Source organism: Oncorhynchus mykiss, chromosome 10 (assembly GCF_057628025.1).
Source record: "Oncorhynchus mykiss isolate SJ-2025 chromosome 10, ASM5762802v1, whole genome shotgun sequence".
In the NCBI taxonomy this organism is placed as follows: Eukaryota; Metazoa; Chordata; class Actinopteri; order Salmoniformes; family Salmonidae; genus Oncorhynchus; species Oncorhynchus mykiss.
Window position 1 is genome coordinate 31,319,909 of NC_143031.1, and position 21,345 is coordinate 31,341,253.

The following is a 21,345-nucleotide window of genomic DNA, read 5'->3' on the forward strand; positions in this document are numbered from 1 at the left end:
GACAGACCACAGCCTGTCGTTTCCAATGGGGAACAAATTAGCCAAAGTCTGCAGAAGAAGCCGGAGGGGGGCATTCACATTTAAACATCAAATATATCTGTCCCACAGGTATTTGTGATAATACTGTGTCATTTCAGCAGTGCGCATGCTCGCTCACCGTCGTAGGGCACATTACTGCGCAAGTGTATTATTGCACCAGTAGGGAGGGAAAAGTCCCCGACCAGACGAACGAAAGATGCGGAAGCGGATGAAGAAGTGGAATCTGAAAACAATGGCGGTAGAATCAAGGAGAATTTGAGAATTGTCCAAAAGAATGAAAAACAGAGTAAACTAGTGTACAGTGATGAGAATGACCATTCGTATCTAGTAGGAGTACGGTTTGTTAAATGAGGAGCAGTTGAGCATTAGTACCAATCTTGAAGAAACCAGTTGAGTTATCCAAACTGTTGGAGAGAGTGCTGGGTAAAGTGAGGAGGCAGTCTTGTTTCGATTTTGTTGTTGTGATTCTTCGGATCAGAAGGGACGTGCGTTGTGTCCTAACCGATTTAATAAGTTTGAAGTCTCGTGTGTGTCTCTTCGCAACAGGGCATCCCTCAAGTGGTTATATCTGGCGTCTCGTGGGAAGTCGATTTTGAGGAGTTATTTATTGCTTGATAGAAGCACGTCGGATGAATCGTGTGGTGAATGGTGAAACAGTGAAGAGTAACGTTATCTGTTCTTATATCTTTTGATATGGAGTCTCTCCCTACTCAAGTGCAGTTAGGGTATATCAACTACAGGGTGAAAGAGAATGAGGTGGCCAAAGTCAGGGTTGTACAGAGCATTTCATATGCAGCAGCTGTGAAAAGGTTTTGAATGGTAGTGGATAGGCCTAGGCTGCAAGGGTTGCCTTTCATCAGCAGGATCCTGATATGTTAAAGGTTAAGAAGGTGGACTTTGGCATTTATAGCTATGGTAATTAATGGCACTGCCAAGGTGGAGAGAAGGTCCAGGAAGATAGAAATAATAGTGATTGCGGTAGAGCGGGGCTGAAAGATTTATCAGCGAAGGAGTTATATGGAATATTGGCACAAGCCCTCAGGAAGATAAAGATAACTGGGGGAAAAATGAAGTTTTGGCAATGTAGAATTTTATTAGGGTGGATTAAGTTAGTTTCACTATTACGTATGGATTCATTTATTTAATTTTATTTGGTTTCAAACCGTCCAGTTGGTGGCGGCAATACACCTTTTGGGGTGTAGTCCGCCATAAAACCCACAGAAGAAGTGCGCATGCTCAACACTTGAACTTGGTTTTGATTTTGGTCGGCAGCATGGTTTCTACTGTAGCCGGTATGGCGGCGATGTATGTTGTTTCATGAGGCAGTGAAGAAGAGCCTTTCATTCGCACTGAGTGAGAGGGAACAAGCAAAGGCCATGGCAGGAGTATTCGACATTGATTTGGATCAGCAGGACGAACATGTGTCTGAGGACGAACTCGAGGATGGAGTGAGTTACCAAGCAAAACATAAGCTAGCTAGGTTCTATCGTTATGGTAGTTAGAGCTAGTGAAGTAGGGAGGTGCAAACTAACTCGCGCTAGCTAGCCATTAGCTAGCGGAACCCAAGGCGGTCTTGACGTTGGTGGCTAGATGGTTAGCTAACCAACTAAAACAGATAGACCTGCTATGTCTTCTCAAGAAACTATCCATGTTTCGCCTGATGCATTGTCTCTAATAGTTACCTTCTTTCCCGTTGTGCTGTTGTCTTTGCCCAATGTTTGTACCATGTTGTGTTGCTAATATGCTGTGTTGTCATGTTGCTGCTATGTTATTGTCTCAGATCTCAATATAGGGTTATGTGTTTTGTCCTATATTTTTATTTTTAATTCCCGTCCCCGCGTGAGACCTTTTGGTAGGCCGTCATTGTAAATACGAATGTTCTTAACTGACTTGGCAAGTTAAATAAAAATGAGGCACGCATTGATGGATTCGTTTAACAACCAGAATATTTTTTGAAGTGCATCAGCTAATAATTGTCTGGATTTTTTTTTTTAAACACGTGAAACCACCTGACCTCTGTCATGCGCATAATAATCAGATTTCTGCATCAAGTGAAACAAGTGGTTGTACTCTTTCAAACGATTTATTTTAGCGTCATTAGCTTGTTTTTCTTCAGCAGTCTGCCACTAGACTGAGATGCAGTCAGTCCCTTATGAATAAACAGTAGCAAATAGTAGTTTAATTTCTGAGATACAAAAGTATTTTATTTGTGTACATTAACCTGGTAATTGATTGTGATATGATTAAGAGGGGGGGGAATCTGTGCTAGGGTGTGGTGCCTGGCCTTAACAGGACTGATCCTTCTCCATTGCTAAGCAACTTAAATAATACACCTGTTACAGTACCATTAGGTGCTGTAAAATGTATTTCCTTTATCATATCACTATCAACTGAGTACCAGTTGAATCTAGATGCAAAGAAAATATTTTTTTTGTTTACAATTCTGCCTGAAATATTTAATTAAAATATGCAAATGATGCAATCTTATTAAATATGAACATATTTGAAAAGAGAAATTCTGGACACTGGATGAAGTCAGTCTAAATCTTTTGGTTTTATTTTAAGACACTCCAGGCCTGGACTTGTCCAGAGCAGTGTGTATAAATACTCTTCATCTTTCTATCTACAAAATGCTAAAGATATAAAATGCATTTATGGAGAATATAATATTTTTTAAATATGTGATCTAGAATAAAAAGCATAGTCAACAATTCCCTCTGGGCAAGTTGGGAGAATATATCTAAGGATAACCACACAACATTTGGTGAATGCAAATGCTTCTGAAGCAGATAATTTTTTGGGGGCGTGTGAGAAGTCTGACTTTCAGGAAGTTACAGTTAAAGACAAGTACACTGAGTTAAAACTACCAAAAGCCTATTTAGACCCAATCACCATCTCTTCATAGTCAATTACGTAGGGTGCGTTTGTAAATTTAGTCAGGCTATCTACTCTTGTGTGAGTGTGCCAGAGCGCAGAATAACTAGGAATTTACGAACACTCAACACCTGTTGAATATGGCTGGTGTCAGTCAGTAAATGTCTGCAAAAAAAGCGTAATTAAATTCATGCCAGCTGCAGAGTTAGTCACAAATGCTCTGGATAACATAAACAGCCTAAACAGCCTCAGCTGTGCTCAGGTGAGTAAAATGGTCAGTGAGGTGTTCTCTCATTTGTGTCGAAGTAGCTAGCTAGCCAACGCTAGCCAGTTAACTTGGGTGCTTGACTGCTGTTGTGTGGTCAGAATGCTCAGATCAACCCTACTTCTCAGCCAGAGCGTCTAGTGTGCGCTCTGAACGCTCCGAGAGCGAAACGATCTGAATTTATGAACTGACAATCTGACAACGCTCTGAATTTACAAACCGCGCACTTCGGCACTCCAGATTGAATTTACGAACACACGCTAAATGTCATCTCTATGAAATGGGCTTGGAAATTGTGTAATTCAATGTAGTGAGCTTTAAAATGATTGATGTATGTCCATTTTTAAAGTGGTTAAAATTCATACAAATGTTGACGATAGTAGGATAAACTAAAGAAAATATACATTACATTTTAATATATATCTATATATATATCTCTCTTCCTCAATCTACACACAACTCCATAATGACAAAGTAAAACAGGTTTCTAAAATGTTCAGAGACGTGTCCCAAATCCACCCCTGCATTGTCTTGTTGGGAAGTGAACCTTTTCTCCAGTCTGAGATCCTGCTCCAGAGCACTCAGGAGTTCATCAAGGATCTCTCTGTACTTCTTCCGTTCATCTTTCCCTCGATCCTGACTAGACTCCCAGTCCCTGCCGCTGTAAAACATCCCCACAGCATGATGAAGCCACCACCATGCTTCACCATAGGGATGGTGCCAGGTTTCCTCCAGACATGACACTTGACATTCAGGCCAGAGATTTCAATTGTGGTTTCATCAGACCAGAGAATCTTGTTCTTGTGGTCAGAGTCCTTTAGGTGCCTTTTGGCAAGCTCTAAGCGGACTCTCATGTGCCTTTTACTAAAGAGTGGCTATTGTCTGGCCACTCTACCATAAAGGCCTGCTTGGTGGAGTGCTGCAGAGATGGTTGTCCTTCTGGAAGGTTCTCCTTTCTTCACAGAGGAACTCTGGACCTCTGTCAGTGACCATAGTTTTCTTGGTCACCCCCCTGACCAAGGCCCTTCTCCATTGATTGCTCAGTTTGGCCGGGCGGCCAGCTCTAATCAAAATCGCATTTTATTTGTCACGTGCGCCAAATACAGTGGGTTTCTTCACCTTACAGTGAAATGCTTACTTACAAGCCCCTAATCAACAACGCAGTTAAGAAAATTCCTTTAAAAAAAAAAAAAGGAGATAAGAATAACATAATATAAGAGCAGCAGTAAATAACAATATACTACAGGAAGAGTCTTGATGATTCCAAACTTCTTCCATTTAAGAATGATGGAGACCAATGTGTTCATGGGGACCTTCAATGCTGCAGAAACTTTATCATTCACCAGATCTGTGACTCAACACAATCGTGTCTTGTCTACGGACAATTCCTTTTACCTCCTGTCTTGGTTTTTGCTCCGACATGCGCTGTCAGCTGTGGGACCTTTTTATATAGACAGGTGTGTTCCTTTCCTAATCATGTCAAATCAATTAAATAACCACATGTGGACTCCAATCAAGTTGTAGAAACATCTCAAGGAGGATCAATGGAAACAGGATGCACCGGAGTTCAATTTTGAGTCTCATAGCAAAGGGTCTGAATAGTTATGTAAATAATAGATTAAAAAAAATGTTTTATATACATTTGCAAACGTTTCAAAAAAACATTTTTTGCTTTGTTGTAATGGGATGTTGTGTGTAGATTGAGGACATTTAAAAAATATGTGTATGTGAATGAGTAAGGCTGTAACGTAACAAATTGTGGAAACAGGAAGGGGGTCTGAATACTTTCTGAATGCACTGTAGATGCAAAAAAATATAATTTCAGCCTTTGGGGCCTGGCCTTCTTCTTTTTTATTGTTGCTAGATCCAAATGAGCGAATATGGGCGACAATGCAGCGGGTTTGAATTGTGAGTATTTACAAGAGTTTCAGACTGTATTTCGGCACTCAAGCTTATGTGGCACACTTACCACAACATGTTTGACAACACAATTCTTCTTTGTTGTGTTATGCTGTTTTGTCTTAGTTGTCAATATATTTGTCCTACAGGCATCAGTGTAGTCTGATCTTTGTCAATTACAGGAACACCTTTGATCACTTTTATGATGTATGCTTTGATGAACAGATACAGGACAATTGTGATGTTAGTCCAGAGATGATAGAACTCCTTGTGCAGGACATGTCATTCAGGTCCATTCAACATTGACTCACTGCAATGATGATGTGTATTTGACATGTATGATTTGTTTCAACGGTTGTCTTTTTTTAAATTTTTCAAGTAACATGGATGACTGTGAAAAGTTTGAAATCTCTGAAGACACCGTCAACAAAGGAACGGAGCAGATTCGTCCGGAATGCTTTGAGTTGCTCCGAGTTTTAGGAAAAGGAGGCTATGGAAAGGTGAGCTATCCCTAATCGCCCTATTCCTGGATCAAGTATTCTCATGTCTTCCCCTTAAATCAGATGGCATCAATTCAGTGAAATTTTTTTTTTTTCTTTTTCTTCTTTTCCCCCAATCACATTCAGGTTTTTCAAGTTCGTAAGATGTCGGGTGCCACTTCGGGAAAGATCTTCGCTATGAAGGTCTTGAAGAAGGTGGGCTGTTTGGGTTATCAGGCTGAGATACTTGTCTCGTCTGCCCCTAAGGAACTGCACACTTAACTTCTGTGATATTTATTCTAGAGTTATTCTCTAAGTATTCCCATTGACATGACAATGAGCACAGATTGAACACTGACCTTCTTGTTACAGTAGTATAAAGAACGCACCGCTGCAGTCATTCAGACACGCAGTCAGAAGTGAAGCTGCCGAACACACAACTTAAATTTTTTTGACCGAACAACTTACCATGAAACCTCAGGGCTGTTCGTTTTTGGTAATAGGGGTTCTGTTTATAGTTTGTCTTTATTTACTGTTGCTACCATGCAGGAGCTAAGAGCTCAGATTCCTATTCTACCTCTGTTACTGAGGATGAAGGTGTTTAAACAGGCAACCAGCAGCCAACATCACTGCCAAATGAAACCCAAGGGTCCCGCCTCTTTCCCTCACGTCTTGGAAACCCTCTCGCTAATTGGCGGATCTTTGTCCATCACCATCTAGCATAACCTTCAGAACCACCCCTTTGGATTTCATAGTGCAAGCAGCACAAGTGATTTAGGCTAAACAAGGAAGTGAGTGCGAGAAATCGTAAAGTATGCGTCTTAGAAATAGTTTTCACTGACTTTATATACGCTAACTCCGAATCAATTGGATTTTGAATGATATGGTCGCTGTGATGGAACATTTATTTTGATTGCCGATTTGGATTATTTTATTATTTTTATATATATATATATATATATATATATTGAAAAATTCACATATATATTTTCAAAGTCCCATCTAATAGGCCTACAGCTGTAGCAGGCTTTCCTGCCTTGATTTCAAACAACGCTCTCTTCAAGTCCCACTTTGCTGCAGTGTTTCCAGTTTCTACAGTGGGGCAAAAAAGTATTTAGTCAGACACCAATTGTCAAAGTTCCCCCACTTAAAAAGATGAGAGGCCTGTAATTTTCATCATAGGTACACTTCAACTATGACAGACAAAATGAGAAGAAAAAAATCCAGAAAATCACATTGTAGGATTTTTAATGAATTTATTTGCAAATTATGGTGGAAAATAAGTATTTGGTCATAACAAAAGTTTATCTCAATACTTTGTTATATACCCTTTGTTGGCAATTGACAGAGGTCAAATGTTTTCTGTAAGTCTTCACAAGGTTTTCAACACGGACTTTCAACTCCCTCCAAAGATTTTCTATGGGGTTGAGATCTGGAGACTGGCTAGGCCACTCCAAGATGATCAATGGAAACAGGATGCACCGGAGTTCAATTTTGAGTCTCATAGCAAAGGGTCTGAATAGTTATGTAAATAATAGATTTTCACATTTTTTTTATATACATTTGCAAACGTTTCAAAAAAATGAGTGAATGAGTAAGGCTGTAACGTAACAAATTGTGGAAAAAGGAAGGGGGTCTGAATACTTCGTTGCCCGGGCGGTGTGTTTGGAATCATTGTCATGCTGAAAGACCCAGCCACGTTTCATCTTCAATGCCCTTGCTGATGGAAGGAGGTTTTCACTCAAAATCTCACGATACATGGCCCCATTCATTCTTTCCTTTACACGGATCAGTCGTCCTGGTCCCTTTACAGAAAAACAGCCCCAAAGCATGATGTTTCCACCCCCATGCTTCACAGTAGGTATGGTGTTCTTTGGATGCAACTCAGCATTCTTTGTCCTCCAAATACGACGAGTTGAGTTTTTACCAAAAAGTTATATTTTGGTTGTCATATGGTCAGATGAAATCTCCCAATCTTCTTCTGGAGCAAACTTCAGACGGGCCTGGACATGTACTGGCTTAAGCAGGGGGACACGTCTGGCACTGCAGGATTTGTGTCCCTGGCGGCGTAGTGTGTTACTGATGGTAGGCTTTGTTACTTTGGTCCCAGCTCTCTGCAGGTCATTCACTAAGGCCCCCCCGTTGTGATCATTTTGACCCCACGGGGTGAGATCTTGCGTGGAGCCCTAGATCAAGGGAGATTATCAGTGGTCTTGTATGTCTTCCATTTCCTAATAATTGCTCCCACAGTTGATTTCTTCAAACCAAGCTGCTTACCTATTGCAGATTCAGTCTTCCCAGCCTGGTGCAGGTCTACAATTTTGTTTCTGGTGTCCTTTGACAGCTCTTTGGTCTTGGCCATAGTGGAGTTTGGAGTATGACTGTTTGAGGTTGTGGACAGGTGTCTTTTATACTGATAACAAGTTCAAACAGGTGCCATTAATAGAGGTAACGAGTGGAGGACAGAGGAGCCTCTTGAAGAAGTTACAGGTCTGTGAGAGCCAGAAATCTTGCTTGTTTGTAGGTGACCAAAAACTTATTTTCCACCATAATTTGCAAATAAATTAATTCTGGATTTTTTTTCTCTCTCATTTTTCTGTCATAGTTGAAGTGTACCTATGAGGAAAATTACAGGCCTCTCATCTTTTTAAGTGGGAGAACTTGCACAATTGGTGGCTGACTAAATACTTTTTTGCCCCACTGTATATGCGGTAGCAATTGAGCCTGGGATGAGGTTATGGAAACTCCTATGTGTGCAGCAGACATTTTCCAGCATTGGTGTTTAGCATGGTTGACTTAATCTGCCGTGTCAGAACCCAGCACTGTGCATGTAAGTGGCTATGTAGCACAGAACCTCACACAAATGACTGACCATGCTCTGCTCTTGTGCTCTGGCTTCTAGTTCTGCCACAGGGCTCCGGCTTAATCCAACTGAAACGGATCTACTATTGGACCCAACGGCTGAAATACAGTATACTGATATAAATGCAACATGGAGCAATTTCAAAGATTTTACTGAGTTACAGTTCATATAAGGAAATCGGTCAATTTAAATAAATTCATTAGGCCCTTATCTATGGGTTTTTTAGGACTGGGCAGGGTGGGCCTGGGAGGGCATAGGCCCACCCACTTGGGAGGCAGGCCCAGCCAATAAGAAAGGTCTTTATTACAGACAAATACTCCTCAGCACCCCCCCACACCTCCTCAGACTATCCTGCCAGGTGTGGAGGTCCAGGGATGGTGTGGTTACATGTGGTTGTGAAGCCGGATGGATGTACTGCCAAGTTCTCTAAAATGACATTGAAGGCAGCTTATTGTAGAGAAATTATCATTTAATTCTCTGGCAACCACTTTGGTGGACATGCCTGCAGTCATCATGCCAATTGCACGCTGCATCAACTTGAGACATCTGTGGCATTGTTGTGACAAAACTGCACGTTTTAGTGGCCTTTTATTGTCCCCAGTACAAGATGCACCTGTGTAATGATCATGCTGTTTAGGCAGCTTCTTGATATGCCACACCTGTCAGGTGGATGGATTATCTTGGTAAAGTAGAAATGCTCACAAACAGGGATGTAAAACATTTGTGCACAAAATTTGAGCCAAAGGTTTTTGTGCGCCTGGAAAATTTCTGGGATTTTTTATTTCAGCTCATGAAACATGGGACCATCACTTCATATGTTGTTTATATTTTTGTCCAGAGTGGTTTGAATGTTTTGGATTCCTTTGAGCCAACAAGATTTGCACATGATCTGAACCTGAGGGCGAAGATACCTACATTAATGACATGGCTCAGAGCAGAGAGGTTCCCTCCCTTTACTAAGGCTGGGCTGGGGAAAAAGGGAGAGCAGGGAAATAATCATCTAAACCAGATACCAAATGAGAATTTCCTTCATGCTGTTATGTCTTCAGAGCGTCTGGATCCAGTAGTCAGTTACCTACCATCAAATGCATATCATACCTCAGTTTCTATCTGTAAGAAATGTTTCATTTGGGCTGACTAACTTACCATACTATTACCAGGTTATTACCACTTTGTTCTCTGCTGTGAATGTAAAGTGCTACCATTGTTATAATACTGACAATGCTTGACAATCCAAGCCTTGTTTGATCCCTCCAGGCCATGATAGTGCGTAACGCTAAGGACACTGCTCACACCAAGGCAGAGAGGAATATCCTGGAGGAGGTGAAGCACCCATTCATAGTGGACCTCATCTATGCCTTCCAGACAGGGGGCAAGCTGTACCTCATCCTGGAGTACCTTTCTGGTGAGTGGCTGAGGCATGGTGTGTGCGCATACACACAACACAGCGTAGTGTACACTCATTATTCGCGCACACAATGGCAAATAATTAAATGCTGTATTTGTTATTTGTAGGTGGGGAGCTGTTTATGCAATTGGAAAGGGAGGGGATCTTTATGGAGGACACAGCGTGGTAAGTGATCAGTCATGCTGGAGATGTGTATCTGTAGTGTGTAGAATAGATATGAGTTTCTGGACCCTGCAGTCCTCACTCCCATGTGTCAACAGATGGCAGATGAAGGTAGTGATTACGTAGCATAATGTTGAACCATTTCTAGAAGCAGACATGTTTAATGTTCGAATCTAGCGATAGAAAGTTGTTTTTGTTTTAAACCTATCCCAATTCGTAACTCTTACCTTTAAAAATTCGGAGTTAATGCCTGAACTTAACCTTAAACACAATTTTACGTTTGGAACAACTTTGAAATTTTATGTTTGAGAAACATGGATGAATGTCTAATCCTGACAGAGCTTGTTGGACTTATTCCATGTTTTGTTGTTTCAGCCTGAATTCAAAATTTATTAAATGTATATATTTTCTCACTCAATTAACACATTTATTGAAAATTAAATGCATAATTATCTTATTTACATAAGTATTCACACCCCTGGGTCAATAGCACCTTTGGCAGCGATTACAGATCTGAATCTTTCTGGAAAGGTCTTTAATAGCTTACCACACCTGTATTGTCCAACATTTGCCTATTGTTTATTTATTTGTTCAAGTAGATTTAGTCAACTGTAACTTGGCCACTCAGGAACATTCACTGTCTTCTTGTTATGCAGCTCCAGTGTAGATTTGGCCTTGTGTTTTAGGTTATTGTCCTGCTGAAAGGTGAATTCATCTCCCAGTGTCTGGTAGAAAACAAACTGAACCAAGTTTTCCTCTAGGATTTTTGCCTGTGCTTAGCTCCATTCCGTTTCTATTTTATCTTTAAACTCCCCAGTCCTTAACGATACTCATAATATGATGCAACTACCACTCTGCTTGAAAATATGGGGAGTGTTATTCAGTAATGTTTTGTATTGGATTTTCCCCAAACATAATACTTTGTATTCAGGACAAAACGTTAATTGCTTTGCCACATTTTCTGCAGTATTCAGTGCCTTATTACAAACAGGATGCATGTTTTGGATATTTTTATTCTGTGCAGGCTTCCATCTTTTCACTCTGTCAATTATGTTAGTATTGTGGAGTAACTATAATGTTGTTGATCCATCCTCAATTTTCACCTTGTCACAGCCATTACTACTCTGTAACTGTTTTAAATTCACCATTGGCCTCATGGTGAAATCCCTGCTGATTTCCTCCCTCTCCAGCAACTGAGTTAGGAAGGACTCCTGTATCTTTGTAGTGACTGGGTGTATTGATGCACCATCCAAAGTGTAATTAAGAACACCAAGCTCAAAGGGATATTCCATGTCTGTTTTTATAAAAAAATGTAGGATAGCAATAATGAAGTGGTTGAATACTTATTGACTCGAGACATTTCAGCGTTTTACATTTTTTATTTGTCAAATGTCAAACACACTATTCCACTTTGACATCATGGGGTATTGTGTGTAGGCCAGTGACAAAACAATCTAAATGCAATCCATTTAAAATTCAGGCTGTAACACCACAAAATGTGGAAAAAGGTAAGTGGTGTGAATACTTTCTGAAGGCACTGTAGATGCCATAATTGCTGAGGCACACTGTGAATGTACAGTTGAAGTCTGAAGTTTACATACGCTTAGGTTGGAGTCATTAACTCGTTTTTCTACCACTCCACAAATTTCTAACAAACTATAGTTTTGGCAAGTCGGTTAGGACATCTACTTTGTGCATGACACAAGTAATTTTTCCAGCAATTGTTTACAGACAGATTATTTCACTTGTTACTCACTATCATAATTCCCGTGGGTCAGAGGTTTACATACACTAAGTTGACTGTGCCTTTAAACAGCTTGGAAAATTCCAGAAAATGTCATGGCTTTAGAAGATTCTCAGTCTAATTGACATCATTTGAGTCAATTGGAGGTGTACCTGTGGATGTATTTCAAGGCACCTTCAAACTCAGTGTCTCTTTGCTTGACATCATAGGAAAATCAAAAGAAATCAGCCAAGACCTCAGAAAAAAAATTGTAGACCTCCACAGGTCTGGTTCATCCTTGGGAGCAATTACGAAATGCCTGAAGGTACCACGTTCATCGGTACAAACAACAGTACGCAAGTATAAACACCATGGGACCACGCAGCCGTCATACCGCTCAGGAAGGAGACACGTTCTATCTTCTAAAGATTAACGTACTTTGATGCGAAAAGTGCAAATCAATCCCAGAACAACAGCAAAGGACCTTGTGAAGATGCTGGAGGAAACAGGAATAAAAATATCTATATCTACAGTAAAACGAGTCCTATACCGACACAACCTGACAGGCTGCTCAGCAAGGAAGAAGCCACTGCTCCAAAACTGCCATAAAAAAAGCCTGACTACGATTTGCAACTGCAGATGGGGACAAAGATTGTACTTTTTTGGAGAAATGTCCTCTGGTCTGATGAAACAAAAATAGAACTGTTTGGCCATAATGACCATCGTTTGGAGGAAAAAGGGGGGTGTTGGCAACCCGAAGAACACCATCCCAACCGTGAAGCATGGGTGTGGCAGCATCATGTTGTGGGGGTGCTTTGCTGCAGGAGGGACTGGTGAGCTTCACAAAATACATGGCACCATGAGGAAGGAAAATGATGTGGATATATTGAAGCAACATCTCAAGACATCAGTCAGGAAGTTGAAGCCTGGTCGGAAATGGGTCTTCCAAATGGACAATGACTCCAAGCATACTTCCAAAGTTGTCAAAAATGGCTTAAGGACAATAAAGTCAAGGTATTGGAGTGGCCATCACAAAGCCCTGACCTCAATCCCACAGAATATTTGTGGGCAGAACTGAAAAAGTATGTGCGAGCAAGGAGGCCTACGAACCTGACTCAGTTACACCAGCTCTGTCAGGAGGTATGGGCCAAAATTCACCCAACTTATTGTGGGACGCTTGTGGAAGGCTACCCAAAACGTTTGACCCAAGTTAAACAATTTAAAGGCAATGCTACCAAATACTAATTGAGTGTATGTAAACTTCTGACCCACTGGGAATGTGATGAAAGAAATACAAGCTCAAAGAAATCATTCTCTCTGCTGTTATTCTAACATTTCACATTCTTAAAATAAAGGGATCCTAACTGACCTAAAACAGGGCATTTTTACTAGGATTAAATGTCAGGAATTGTGAAACACATAGTTTTTAAATGTATTTGGCTAAGGTGTATGTAAACTAGAGGTCGACCGATTATGATTTTAACGTTTGAAACGCTATTAGGCTTGAAGTCATAAACAGCCTTTCATCGCCCAGTCAGACTGCTCTATCAAATCATAGACTTAATTATAACATAATAACACACAGAAATACGAGCATTAGGTCATTAATATGGTCGAATCCGGAAACTATCATCTCGAAAACAAAAAGTTTATTCATTCAGTGAAATATGGAACCGTTCCGTATTTTATCTAACGGGTGGCATCCCTATGTCTAAATATTCCTGTTACATTGCACAACCTTCAATGTTATGTCATAATTACGTAAAATTCTGGCAAATTAGGCGGCCCAAACTATTGCATATACACTGACTCTGCGTGCAATGAACGCAAGAGAAGTGACACAATTTCACCTGGTTAATATTACCTGCTAACCTGGATTTTTTTTAGCTAAATATGCAGGTTTAAAAATATATACTTCTGTGTATTGATTTTAAGAAAGGCATTGATCTTCATGGTTAGGTACACATTGGAGCAACGATACTCACAGCATCAATTATATGCAACGCAGGACACGCTAGATAAACTAGTAATGTCAGCAACCATGTGTTGACTAGTGATTATGATTGAATGTTTATTATAAGATACGTTTAATGTTAGCTAGCAACTTACCTTGGCTTGCTGCATTCGCGTAACAGTCTCCTCGTAGAGTGCAATGTAATCAGGTGGTTAGAGCATTGGACTAGTTAACTGTAAGGTTGCAAGATTGAATCCCCCAAGCTGACAAGGTAAAATTCTGTTGTTCTGCCCCTGAACGAGGCAGTTAACGCATCGTTCCTAGGCCGTCATTGAAAATAAGAATGTGTTCTTAACTAACTTGCCTAGTTAAATAAAGGTGTAAAAAAAAAAATTGGGCCAAATCGGTGTCCCAAAATACCAATTTCCGATTGTTATAACTTGAAATCGTCCCTAATTAATCGGCCATTCCGATTTAATCGGTCGACCTCTAATGTAAACTTCCGACTTCAACTGTACGTGATGTAAAAGTTATGTTTTTTTTTCTGCAGCTTCTATCTGGCAGAGATTTCCATGGCTTTGGGACACCTGCATCTGAAAGGCATCATCTACAGAGACCTGAAGCCAGAGAACATCATGCTCAGCAACAACGGTCACGTCAAGCTCACAGACTTTGGCCTGTGTAAAGAATCAATCCATGACGGCACTGTTACTCACACCTTCTGTGGCACCATAGAATACATGCAAGTTATGGTCCTAATCATTAAACAACGAAAAGTTAATGTCAGCGTCCTAGTCTGTTGTAAACGTCCCAGCTCCTCAGAGCAATACGTACTCTTTTGGTTGCACATAGGCTTACCTGACTGTCCTCCTCACCCACTCCCCTCCCATCTGTCACTCCAGGGCCCCAGAGATCCTGATGAGGAGTGGACACAACCGGGCTGTAGACTGGTGGAGCCTGGGAGCTCTCATGTACGACATGTTGACAGGAGCAGTGAGTACAAGTCTTCTTTCAAGAGAAACATTGATTTTCTTCAAAACGTATGTACTCTGTACAAGACATCAACATTTAATTGATAAATATTTATTTTTAACCTCAGCTGGACAAAATGTCAGTATTGTAGTTGGATATACCTTTTATTTTACTCCACAGCCACCATTCACTGGGGAAAACAGGAAGAAGACCATTGACAAAATCTTAAAGTGCAAACTGAACCTGCCACCTTACCTCACACAAGAAGCTAGGGACCTTCTAAAAAAGGTACGGGTGTTAGATGTTCTAATAATAGTGTATTGATGGCATTTCAGGTAGGCTTTGCCTTCTGATTGTTTAATGCTGGGCTGTCCAACCCTGTTCCTGAAGAGCTACCGTCCTGTAGTGCTGAGCGATTTGTTTGAGGTCGGTTCGATTATTCAAAGATAATCACGTTTATTTTATTTGTTTCATTAAATGTATTATGTGGGTTGAATGCTGTAACACAGAATTAAAACAATTAAAGTCCCATGATGGTAGTGACTGTCCATTACTGCTCATCACTTATTAACCATAATTTATTGACATTAACTTACTTTAATAAAATATTTCCGTTTTATTTGATAGCTTTATTATTTCATTCCAAGTCATCTCATCTCTATAGAACTGCTGTCTGACAAAGTCACTATTTTGTAGTTCTTCAAAGTAAATAAGGCAACCTTTTTTTATGAAGGTCTCTTTCGTAGCAGGCATAAAAGAAACACAGACCGGACAAGTAGATGCGCAATGGATTATGGTCATTGTAGTTAATTACCACATTTTTATGCACTAAACTATGTAAAATATTGGCCTGTTGGAAACTACAACTCCCTACTACATAGCACAGTTAAGACTGGATCTGATTTATCTCAAGAGAAACTGTTTAATGTGTGCATTGAGCTCACAGAAGGGGGGGGTGTAACGAAATGGAATTCAAATAATTGAACCTACTATAATTTATAGTTTTCACTCCAACCCCAATCTAGCACACCTGATTCTAGTAATTAGCTGGTTGATATGCTGAATCAGGTTAGTTACAACTGGGTTTGGAGCGCACCTACAGGAGGCTAGCTATTCAGGAACCGTGTTGGAGGACCCTGGTCTAATGTAACACAAGTCAGATCAGATGAAAACTGAGGAGCAGACTTGCATTACCCGTCACTCCCTCTGTTCCAGCTGCTGAAACGCAATGCATCGTTACGGCTGGGGGCAGGCCCAGGAGACTCCTCAGAAATCCAGGTAATACAGTTTAAACAGACCTGTTGTAGGATTAATAGAACGTTGGTGGTGGTAAAAAGAGCAACCTTCATGTGTTGTGGCTTTCTCTGGGAAAAGTAAAGTTATTCTGTCCGCTTCTCCAGAGCCACCCGTTCTTCAGGCATATTAATTGGGATGATCTTCTCGCTCACAAAGTGGAGCCTCCATTCAAGCCTTTTCTGGTGAGCCGTTATTCCTTATTCATAGCATTTCCATTGTGAACAGCACCTGTGCCTACCAAGTCCTCCTTGACCCACAGAGACTAGAGTTTAACCGGTTTCCTTCTTTCCTTCCGTTGCAGCAATCAGCTGATGACGTGAGCCAGTTTGACTCCAAGTTCACTAGCCAGACTCCCGTGGACAGCCCTGATGACTCCACGCTCAGTGAAAGTGCCAATCAAGTCTTCCTGGTAGGCTGCCTACTGCTTACTCTGCACATTCCGTTTGGTCTTGTGTATGTGCGCGTGTGTTTTACTGTGTGCACGGCTGCACATAAACGGGTAGGCAGAAGCTACACTCTTTGTTTGTTCTCTTTTTGAGAGAGAAGAAAAAAAATAGTTGGTTAATGCATTGCATCTGTTTTTTTTTAATGAAACCGATATAGTTTAATGAGTGTTTCATTGCACATCTCCTCCGGCCTATGTTTTGGTTGTGATTGACCATGAGGACAATGACTAATCTTCCCTGTGACAACCTCCCCACAGGGTTTTACGTATGTAGCCCCCTCTGTCCTCGAAAACATCAAGGAGAAATTCCCCTTTGAGCCAAAAGTCAGCTCACCAAGAAGGTTTCTGGGAAGCCCAAGAACACCAGTGAGGTAATCTTTTTTTTCTGTCTAATTTTCCTCTAAGATTTGTGTAGAAATGGAATTTTCCCATGAAGTTGTCCTGACCACCAGTGTTTGAATCCAGTGTCATTCTGGTACTCGGTTCTACTGGGATTTATCCTCACTGTTAAAATGTCACCATTCTGTCTGCCCTCCCCCAGTCAGTACTATAGTGTACTATTCTAACCTTCCCTGTATCCTCTTCTCTTGGCCCCCCAGCCCAGTGAGGTTTGCTGTGGGGGACTGCTGGCCCCGGGCCCCCACCCAGGCTGGAACCTCGTCCCTTGGGGGTTTTGGGTCTGGAGACCAGCCCATGGAAGTTGGTGTGGAGCAGATGGCCATTTCCTCTGAGGTGTCTGCCCCCCTGCCTATCAGAAAGCCCTCTGGCAACACCACCACAGGTGGCCCCTTCAAGAAGCAGGCCTACCCCTACCCCATCTCCAAACGGCCCAAGCACCTCCAGATGAATCTATGACACTGCTCCATCTAGAACTTCTTTCCTAAATCCTCCATTCACTTATTTTTTTTATTTTAAGAGACTTACAGAAATTAAATAAATGACTGACGGACCGTCGGCACCATTCACCAGCTCCTTCAGACGCACCTTCCATCCCTGCCTCCCTCCCTCCTTTCCTTCCATCCCTGCCTGTCCCTCTCTCCCTGGTTGGGCAGCTTGGCAGCCACACAGGGCTTTCTACCCTAGCAGATATGACAAACTATAGGAGCCTCCTGTTAGGGAGAGGAGGAACTAGGGAGAGAACTCCCTCCCACCAATTAGAGCTTTAGTCAGACAGCAAGAGGTCTTGACTACTTCCTTCAGCCCTGTAGAGTATATCTGGAGGAAGAGATGAGAGCAGTGCTGCTAGATGCTGCTGTCAAATTCCGGTGTGCTCCACTGGGCTAGCTTCTCATGACACGCTGGTGCTTTGTACTTTAGGTGAGCGGGGACAGAGTGTTACTCCTGATGCAGCAGTGCTTTCCCTCACCAGGAGTGAGACATTATTGATCAATGAAACTGGGTAATAGACTTTTAAAGCCTGAGGGTGGAGATGATTTCCCCTTAAATGCCTCTACTTCATTTTTAGAATTTGCTGACGAGGGGTTACAGGATCCATTGTAGCTGAATACAGTAGATGGAGTCAATCACAGTGACACAATGTACACAGAACACAATATTCACTGTAGACTCAGTTATCCTGCTATATATAGTGTATTACATTGTTCAATTTATAAAAAATATGGAATCAACAATTCCTTTTTCTGCTTTGTCACTTGAACATCCCATCAGGATAAATCTTGTAGAACATGTCTGCGCCGTGTTCTGTATGTAGAAAACGTATTGACACTGAGTGAAACAGGAAGGTACAACCTGAACTTGTCCAATGAGAACATCGATTTCCCTGATTCCTACTTAACATGACCCTGAGCCACGTTCAGTTGCCAAGCGTTGTTGTACATTGCCAATAGAAATGGCATGAATAGAGCTGACATGATTCCTTGTTCTACATGTCTACATATCACATTTATACCTGAACGTTGTGTCCTTCTGAACACGCCCCACTTGTGGTGTCATTGATGGAGGGGCAGCTAAAAACACGACGTGTACTATTTCAGCTGAATGCATCACCTCCTGCCCCACTTATCCTTCAATACCAAATGCTGACACTGCTTTACCAGTCTGACTGGATCTCTAGGTAGATGGAAAACCATTTATGTATGTAGTACGTTTTTGCGTTGAATGTAAACTGACTCGATGCCTTTTTGAGTGTCACTTACTCAGATGACCCACATAAGTTCTCCACGATTATGATGCATGCAGGTTTATTATAATATTATGCACCTATTCTTTTTGGGCGTCTACCAATTTGTGATTGTCAGAGACCAACCGAGAGCTTGTCTTTTTTTAATTGAAAGAAGCAAAGCATTGAGGCCAAATTCTCGTCACCACTGCCTTTTAGTGTTTAGCTAATCGCCAGGTTGCATTTTTCTAATAGTGTACCTGGCTAGGTGCTTCATGGATGCTTCCCTCAGTCTTTATGCAGCCTTGGTGATATCAGTAGGGCTAGTACCTCTGATTCCATTTTATCTAGGGATTGTTTGAAATATGGTGTGACTTGAAGCTTATGTATGCATATATGTGGTCTTTAACTGTCTTAGCCTCTGGAGAAAAGCCATTTGATCCTCCTCTTCCCCAAACAGGAACATTTGTCACATTAATAATAATCCAATCATACGGTTCTGTCTAGAGGAAGGCAGCATGCTTCCTGAGACCTAAACTTGAAATTATTCCTTTCTGTCTAGAGATGTAACAATATTTGCTCCAGTGAGTTTAGATACTGTAGTTCCCCCCCCCCCCCCCCCCACCGTGGAGCTATCAGATTCACATGACCAAGATAACAATCATGTTTAAGTGTCTGTGATTTGATAAACTTGAAAATATGCCTCATTCTTTAAGCAAACAATTGTACTATTCTGTATATTTTTGAACCAGGCAGTTTTATTTGGGTTGTTCTCTGGAATCTGTTAGGCCTACGTCATGACTGATAGGTTTGTAGAGGGACACACACAAGTCATTTTCAATACAATTGAATGTGTATCCTGACAAAGGATTTCCTATTCCAAGACAGGTTTATTCAAGTATACATTTTCACCCCCTTGTCTGCTTGTCAGTGAAGGAATGGACAAATTGCTTTGGCTTCAGGTTCCATTGGAGGATGTTTGGTGTGCTTCAGAGCAACTTTCACCCCCACAGTGACCATGGCTTACCTTTTTTGAATATATTTATAATCCAACTTCTGTTTTATTTTTTACAAGTGCCATTTATATATTGTTTCCACTGCATCAGTCACACTATGCAACCAATGTATTTATGTATTTTGCATTATGTTTAAAAAATGTCTTAAGTATGTTTTTTTCCAATGAATCTGTTTTGAGAAACCTCAATGCAGCAGTTCTTTAGTTTGGAATAAAGAATGTCTTAATATGTAAGGTGCAAAATAGAATCCTATTGAAGTACAGAAAGTAACTTTTTGATCATCTTGTGCCGGCTTCTTTAATTCTGAAAAAGTGATATTTAATACGTTGCCTGCAGCGTTTTGATACATGGGCTGTTTAGGTGTGTGTGATGAAAAAATAGTCACTGATGCAAAAACGAATGGGGGGTTTGGGGGATGTGCCTTTCTTGAAGAAATTGCATGTATTTTCAGATGTGTATGGAATGTTAGTTACTGAGGAAGATGATTAGACCATATGTTTCTGTCTCTAGTGGTATAGGGTCTTTGATGAAGTGGTTTTCTGTGCTGCTCTAACCTGTTGATACTGAAATGATCTGAATGATACTGATCTGAGTGATTTCTCTCAAGTGGTTTCAGAGCTTGATGACCTTTTTTATAGTTCAGTGTTCAACTGAAACAAAATGAGTGAGTGTTTGGGAACATGAATATGATTGATCTTCTCATTAGAAGACTGCTGCAAACAGTTAATCAGAGTCAATATTTCACCCCTATATTTATTCCTAGACATTTCAGGGGGTTTGGATGTTGATAGGTAAGTGGATGGATGTGAACAAAATAAAAAGCATTACTGAGTTGAAGACTGAAAGTGATTATAGTGCAACCTGGATGGAATATGCAACCCCAAAGTTACTGCTCAACTCATAACAGCAGTTGCACAGGAATGGCCAAAAGGAACACTGACTTATGGTAAGTGTGATTGTGGCCATCTAGTTGTGCTAAATATCAAGCTGTGTCTTCTGACATTTTTCTTCAGTGAAAGTTGTAATTGTCATAGGAAATCCTGAATAAATAGCCTGAAATTCTTCATTTACATTGCACTGCAGATGTCGGCTGAATAGGAAATTACCTTCAGATGTCAACCATGCTTCAACATGGATCTTCTGTGGTACAGATTGAATCCTGTCCCTAGGTTGCCTTGACCCAAGACTAGTTATTGGCTGCAGTGCCTCAGAACTAAGCACAGGAAACATGGTTAAGAACCAAACTAAAATGACTGTCACTACCTGAATAGATGTGAACTCACACAACTGTTGAATAAATGCCAAATGCAAAAATATCAAAAATGTTACTGAGTTACTGTTCATATAAGGAAATCGGTCAACTGAAATCAATTAATTAGGCCCTAATCTATGGGTTTATGATTGGGCAGGGGCGCAGCCATGTGTGAGCCTGGGAGGGCATAGAACCTGCCAATCAGAAAGGGCTTTATTACAGACAGAAATACTCATCAGTTTCATCACCTGTATGGGTGGCTGGTCTCAGATGATCCCACATGTGAAGAAACCGGATGTGGAGGTCCTAGGCTGGCGTGGTTACATGTGGTCTGGTTGTGAGGCCGGTTCGAGGTACTGCCAAATTCTAAAAAACAACGTTGGAGGCCGCTTATGGAAGAGAAATGAACACTAAATTCTCTGGCAACAGCTTTGGTAAATATTCCTGCAGTCAGCATGCCCTCAACTTGAGACATCTGTGGCATTGTGTTGTGTGACAAAACAGCACATTTTATTGTCCCCAGAACAGGGTGCATCTGTGTCATGAACATTCTGTTTCATCTGCATGTTGATATGACAC

At 41.0% G+C, this 21,345-nt stretch overlaps 1 protein-coding gene across 3 annotated transcripts; it reads left to right on the forward strand.

Annotated features, from left to right (window-relative positions):
* The first annotated feature begins 409 nt into the window (after nt 1–409).
* On the forward strand, nt 410–20,837 carry LOC110533646 (ribosomal protein S6 kinase beta-1). Of its 3 annotated transcripts, none has more exons than XM_021618061.3 (14): nt 410–1,487; nt 5,043–5,086; nt 5,457–5,577; nt 5,704–5,772; nt 9,677–9,824; nt 9,935–9,992; nt 14,217–14,408; nt 14,569–14,659; nt 14,819–14,926; nt 15,854–15,916; nt 16,039–16,116; nt 16,236–16,343; nt 16,638–16,750; nt 16,979–20,837. In XM_021618061.3, the coding sequence occupies exons 1-14, from the start codon at nt 1,347–1,349 to the stop codon at nt 17,232–17,234; spliced, it is 1,590 nt and encodes a 529-aa protein (XP_021473736.3). In that variant the 5' UTR covers nt 410–1,346; the 3' UTR covers nt 17,235–20,837. The 3 variants fall into 3 exon arrangements, with proteins under 3 accessions (XP_021473736.3, XP_021473738.2, XP_021473737.3); XM_021618062.3 differs by having other exon boundaries at nt 1,353–1,487; nt 5,004–5,086; XM_021618063.3 differs by lacking the exon at nt 5,043–5,086.
* The last annotated feature ends 508 nt before the right edge of the window (nt 20,838–21,345 follow it).

Coding starts and splice junctions, on each gene's coding strand:
- LOC110533646 (XM_021618061.3), top strand. CDS start 1,347: ATGTTGTTTCATGAGGCAGTGAAGAAGAGCCTTTCATTCGCACTGAGT. Junction 5,578..5,703: donor GAAAAGGAGGCTATGGAAAG/GTGAGCTATCCC, acceptor AATCACATTCAG/GTTTTTCAAGTTCGTAAGAT. Junction 5,773..9,676: donor CTATGAAGGTCTTGAAGAAG/GTGGGCTGTTTG, acceptor TGATCCCTCCAG/GCCATGATAGTGCGTAACGC.